Here is a 6460-nt window from a genome sequence, read left to right as displayed (position 1 = left end):
AAATAAAATTGTTAAAGAAATGTGGAGAAAGAAATACTCGGTAGTAAGTGACAATTCATAGTTCAAGACATTGTATATAATAAATATACTACATGGTGACTGGAGGGAAATCGCTATCGCTGCAGTAAAATTTAACTCTCCTTACGAATTAAGCAGATTTTAGAAAGACTTATTATATCATGATGTTTGGTGCCATTCAGTTGGTACTCTCTCTCAATCTCCCAACTTCAATTCCTTGCAGCCATCATGTCACTAACATTTTTGAATATTAATTTCTGCAGTTACTCCTTGATAGCCACAGGTGTATCTCTAGGAAAAGGCTCTGCGGAGCACCAAGTGGTTAACTACGGTTTCCAATCGACCACGACAGCCAATATCCTTTTCGACATCTTCAGCAGCTTAGGAGTGCTTGCCTTTTCCTTTGCCTTTGCCTTCGCTGGTGATCACCCCTTCCACGCCCACAACCCCATCCAAGAAGCCCGTGACCAAGGGTCATATCTCAAACTTTAATGATTTCGATAATGAAATTTAATTCTAAATTTAAATTAATTCAACCATAACAATAATACTAAGAGGAGATAGAATCACCAACCTCCATCCATACTTTCTTCTTTTAATGTAGATGTTGAATCCACCAATTGAAGTTTGTCCCATCTTTGACCTTTTGACTTTAATGATTCTTTTGATGAATAAAGAATCAAGAACATATATCCAGGGGTGGAGGCAGAAAAAAAATATCAATAGGGACGGTGACATCCAAATTTTACGTCAAAGTATATTTTTAGGTTTTTTTAGATTATTTTTAAGGACTTTTACACAATAATTTACATTAAACATAAACAAATTATAAAATTTATATAAAAAGTTTAAAAATAATTTTATTAAGGACTTTAGCCCCAATCTCCCATCCCCAGGTTCCGCCCATGTCACGAAATATATATATATATATATATATATATATATATATATATATATATATATATATATATAGGATTGTGATATATATATGGTTTTGATATATGCAAAACTAGATTTAAATACAGAAACGCATAACGATATCATACCTAGGGCACTTATAGGTCATAGTTAGTTAATTTTTAGGTCATGCTAACAAAGCATAACCTAAAATGATCTTAGCATGACATTAAACCTAAATATTATAATATGACCTAAGATTGTTTAATTATGACCTTCCGTGTTTTTTATTAATTATTGACCATTAGATCATCTATCATAGGGCCAAGATTTGGGTTGCATTTCTGGATTTAAATGCATTTTTATTTTGATCATCTCCCTATATATATATATAGGGATGTATATATAGATGCCGAATATATATGTTATCCGTGTCTATCTTTTTGTTTGAGTATCTCTTTAATTTTTGTGTGTTTCTATTGATTGCAAACAAAGATATTCATATACAATAGAAACACACAAAAATTAAAGAGATACACTCACATAAAAAGATAGTCATCAGGATATCATATACCCTCTCCGTCTAGCTTAAGTGATTGAATTTTTTTTGTCATTGTTTTGCGAAAATGATAATACATAATTAAAGTGGAGATAAAGTAAAGCAAAAGACAAAATAATATAAGAGAGAGTCATATCTACATTATTCTCTTACTTGCTTTACTTACTCTTCACTTTAACTATTTATTTTCATTTTCCCCAATTATATGCCAAAAAGCAGTCAATCACTTGAGATGGGACGGGGGGAGTATATCCGTAACTTGTATATATACACAGTTCTTGATTCTTTATTAATTAAAGGAATCATTAAAGTCAAGAGGTCAAAGAGGGGACAAACATCAATTGATGGATTCAACTTCTACATCAAAAGAAGGAAACATTGATGAAGGTTGATGATTCTTCTCTTGTACTATTATTGTTATGGTTGAATTAATTCAAATTCATGATTAGATTTCATTATCGAAATCATTAAAGCATTGAGATATGACTTACAAGAGTGTCACCATGGCTTATCTTATCGTCGCGCTATGCTATTTTCCCGTTTCCATATCCCGGTTTTGGGCGTTCGGAAACCAAGTTGTGGATGATGCCCTTCTCTATTTGGAGCACCCGAACTGGCTCATTAGGGCAGCCAAGCTGAGAGTTTGCATTGGAGGAAAGATTGAGGACGGTGAGGGCAGTGGGATGAAGGGGGAAGCAGGGAGAGAGAACGAGCGAGGTAATGCGGGTCCGTCTACAAAGTTGGCGTGTTTATCTACCAACAATCTATAAATACTACTCACTCCGTTTATGAATAAATGTCTACCCTCTGATTTGACATTGGTTTTAAAAATATAAGAAAGACACCTAGGTTAATTATAATAATTTGTCTCACGAACATTCAACATTTCCATAGTATATATCTCCAAAAAAATCTAGATTAATGGGATAACTGGTCTTCGTTTGGGTAGTAAGGCGCCTATATATGTTATGCGACTTATGTCATAATAATTGTAGGACATTGGTATGCATTTCTATTCCACCTCATTTAACTTTAAGAATGATTATAATCTTATTTTATAATTTTTTCAGTTAATTATAATGATTTTATTTGATTGGATTGTTTAATCTTATCCTTTCTATTTACTCTCATAAATTTTTACAATTTGATTATAACAATAATAAGCCCCATAACCCCATGTGACCCATTATCGAAAATTGTAGCATTTAACAATTAATCAGCCTAGCTCTCCATGTGGTTGTGATCCATCATCGAAAATTGTGTATAATTAAGCAGGGGATCTAAATCTTGTTTACTTTGGTTGGCTTAAGCTCATGTTAGCCTCATAGTTTCTCTAGAATGAGAACTAAGTTTGTTGCATCGAGAATTCAAGTTTCTTTGTCAAAACAGTAAGTTTCTTGATTTCCACTTATAGCAAATTAATTTATATTTCAAAGCTGCATATATAACATCACCACTTTATTCTTTAGCGCAGAACTATGTGGTGCTTTTTTTGCCAATACAAATTTATGAGTATATGAGAGTGTTTTACTGTTTTATAAGCCTTGTTGCATTACGCAACCTTTATTACAGATAATTTTTGCTTTATTTGTTTTGCAACACTATGTTGGATAAAAACAATCAGAATGCTTGTCACTTGCCAGTGTATATTGGAATGAATATTTGAAATTGTCATATAATGTTTGATTGCAGATGCACTGATACTCCATAAGTAAAGGGTACACCAATCAAACCATGTGAGATTTTCGATAAACCGATTGGTGATAGAAGCAGTGACTCACTAGCTATTTAAATTGATTTTTTTACTTCACATTTCCGATATTAGTGGATATCTCAACATACTTTTCCTTTGCACCATTTTAAACCAAGCAAAACCCTCAAAAATGCCAAACAACCTTGAATCTCTATTAGCCCTAATACTTATAGCTGCATTAGCCTTGCTCTCAAGGAGACTTCCCAAACGTCCCTCGCAACGAAAGCTTCCACCGGGGCCGAGGCCATGGCCGATAATAGGCAACATGAACCTCCTAGGTTCTTCACCACACAGATCTCTTCACTCTCTCTCCCAAAAATATGGTGATTTAATGCTCATAAAGCTGGGAACATCTATAGTTTTAGTAGCATCCTCAGCTGAGATGGCTGAGCAGTTTTTGAAGGTACATGATGCAAACTTTGCCACAAGGCCCGCGCTTGCTGCAGGTAAATACACGGCCTACAATTACTCGGACATGACATGGGCACCCTACGGCCCATACTGGAGACAAGCACGTAAAATCTTCTCGGAAGTGTTAAATACAAAGAGCCTCGAATTCTTTAAGCCAATTCGAGTTGAGGAAGGGCGTAGCTTCCTCTCCCGTCTACATGCCCTCTCAGGCAAGCCAGTTGTACTGAGAGAGCATTTGTCACACTATACACTGTCCAACATTAGTAGAATGGTGTTGAGCAACAAGTGTTTTAGTGAAGAAGAAGAAGAAGATGGCCGTCATAACTCCATATTCAAGCTCGGTGAATTGCAAGCTATGTTGGATGAGGGGTTTTTGCTCAATGGAGTGATCAATATTGGAGATTGGATACCTTGGCTTAGTTTCCTCGATTTGCAAGGATATGTTAAGAGGATGAAGGAATTGTACAAGAAACTTGATATGTTTAATGAGTTTGTGATTAATGATCATGAAGCCAGAAGAGCAGCAGAAAATGACTTCTTCACCTTTAAAGATGCAGTAGATATGTTATTGGAGATGGCCAAGAACCCTAATCTTGAGGTTAAAATGACAAGAGATTGTATCAAAGGATTATTACAGGTACCTTTTCATGCTTTATGTTAAATTATGATCTTTATACCCTCGATAGGTGTTGTTTTTTGAAGCGCGGGTCGTTATATATGTTGTTATGCCTTGGATCTCATTATGTTTTCTATTTAATCCCTAGTCCTTTTATTGTTACCCTAATTTTCTACGTAAAAATTTTGGTGTTCGTTCTGTCTCTTTTACTGCTTTTGTTGTGTGCTGCATTTGTAACACTTTATTACTAGAAAGATTTTGAATATTTTCTGATTTTGTACTTGACATAAAGGACTTGCTATCTGGTGGTACGGACACGTCTGCTGCATCAATCGAATGGGCTATACACGAAGTACTTAGGCACCCTCAAGTAGCTGAAAAGGTAAAAAAAGAGCTGGACATGGTAATTGGAAGGAACAGATGGGTAGAAGAGAGTGATTACTTGCAATTGCCATACATAAATGCCATAATCATGGAGACATGGAGATTGCACCCGCTATCTCCGTTGCTACCGCCCCATTGTGCGATTGAGGACTGCAAAGTTGCAGGATACGACATACCAAAGGGGACACCTGTGATCATCAACACATGGAGCATAGGGCGGAATCCCAACTTATGGGATAAACCTGAAGAATTCTTGCCAGAGAGGTTTCTCGGGAAAGATATTGATATGACGGGTAGTGATTTCTCCCTCTTGCCATTCAGCTCCGGGAGAAGGAGGTGCCCGGGATACAAGCTTGGCCTTAAACTTGTTCAAACAACACTGGCTAATTTGTTGCATGGTTTCGATATGAGGTTGGTTGAGGGTATGGGGCCTCAAGATATATGTTTGGAAGAACTATACGGGCTCACCGTACATCCTAAAGAGTCTCTTGAGATCATCATGGAACCTAAACTCGCACCCCACCTTTACTAAGTTCTTATGGACGTATGGTTGATGAATGAATGTACAACATAACATTGGGTACTATATTGGCTAATGTTTATTCTCATCATCCAAAAATAAAATGAAAGAACGAGATGTTTCTCTGATTTTATGATACACATATTGTTGGGATGCAAACCACATCCCACGGTCAGGAAATAAGTAAGTTACAAGCAATATCTAAGTGTAACCCAACACATGTTAGTATGAGGCATGTTGGATAGTAATCCAAAAACACGACTGTGAGGACTTAACCCCTAGTAGACAATATCATACTATATGTGAGTTCTGATATGCATCAACGAACCTTCACATAAAGAACCTTCGTTACATATTAGTTGAGTCATTTTGTCATTTTGGTATGTCCATAGTAGTGGAGTCATTTCATTTTTTAGTAAAAGTTAACACATTTCTTCTCACTTACTTTACTCTCTCTTACTTTATTCTTTCTTCATATCTCTACCTTTTTCATTTACTACTTTATTCTTCCTTTACTTAACAAAATTTTTCTTAATTTATGTGCCAAAAAAGAAATGTCTCCACTACTATAAAACGGAGGAAATATAAGTTATGGAGCTCTAACTTCACCTAAAATCATTGTTAAAGGTAAATGGCTGACTCTCACTTATATATTCCATTTGTCCCACTCTAAGAAACGCATTTTCCTCTAATATCCCACACTACATGACACATTTCTTAAAACAGAAATATCACTTTCTCCACTTTTTTTTCTGTCTTATGAAAACTCTATCACTGCTAGGGTTTAGGGTTTAAGGGCAAAATCGATCAATTGAAGTTACACACCAAACATCGTTGTTTTTATTGAAATTGTACATGTGTAATAGCCGAGATCTAAATTCTCGAGATTTATGAAATAAATACTAGAACTTTAAAGAATGAGAATGAAAGAGTATTTATTTATGTCCTTGAGTTTACAAAACACAACATTTGGTATATCGAGCTAAGTCTTAAATTACAGATGTTGACAAAGAAAACAAAGGAAACGGAATACACATTAAAGGTTTCAGAGACTTGTCAACATGTAGAACAAAAAAAAGAATGAGTCGAACTACGCTTTTACATTTCGAAATCCTTTGCAACTACGTTGGCCTTCATCACCGGGCCGTCTCGGTCAAAACTCCAGAAAGCCCGAGAGGGCGAGACCACGAGGGAAGCAGCCTCGGCATTTAGCCTTAGGCGCTGCCAACACCTAACCAAAATTAGACCGAAATGAATAAGGAAAGGGGCAGCACCACCTTACTGAAGGGGGACCGCAAACCC

General features: G+C 36.0%; 1 protein-coding gene across 1 annotated transcript; it reads left to right on the top strand.

The window, feature by feature from the left end:
* Nucleotides 1–3357: 3357 nt before the first annotated feature.
* On the top strand, nucleotides 3358–5170 carry LOC121782028 (trimethyltridecatetraene synthase-like). Its single transcript, XM_042179731.1, has 2 exons — nucleotides 3358–4275; nucleotides 4547–5170. The coding sequence occupies exons 1-2, from the start codon at nucleotides 3358–3360 to the stop codon at nucleotides 5168–5170; spliced, it is 1542 nt and encodes a 513-aa protein (XP_042035665.1).
* The last annotated feature ends 1290 nt before the right edge of the window (nucleotides 5171–6460 follow it).

The sequence above is a fragment of the Salvia splendens genome, chromosome 20, assembly GCF_004379255.2.
Source record: "Salvia splendens isolate huo1 chromosome 20, SspV2, whole genome shotgun sequence".
NCBI lineage: Eukaryota > Viridiplantae > Streptophyta > Magnoliopsida > Lamiales > Lamiaceae > Salvia > Salvia splendens.
The sequence above is the reverse complement of the archived record's forward strand: the minus strand, read 5'-3'. Positions and strand labels throughout refer to the sequence as shown.

Excerpts from the sequence above, each read along its gene's own strand:
- LOC121782028 (XM_042179731.1), top strand. The coding sequence starts at position 3,358 with ATGCCAAACAACCTTGAATCTCTATTAGCCCTAATACTTATAGCTGCA. Across the intron at positions 4,276-4,546 it reads GTATCAAAGGATTATTACAG|GACTTGCTATCTGGTGGTAC; the intron begins GTACCTTTTCAT and ends CTTGACATAAAG.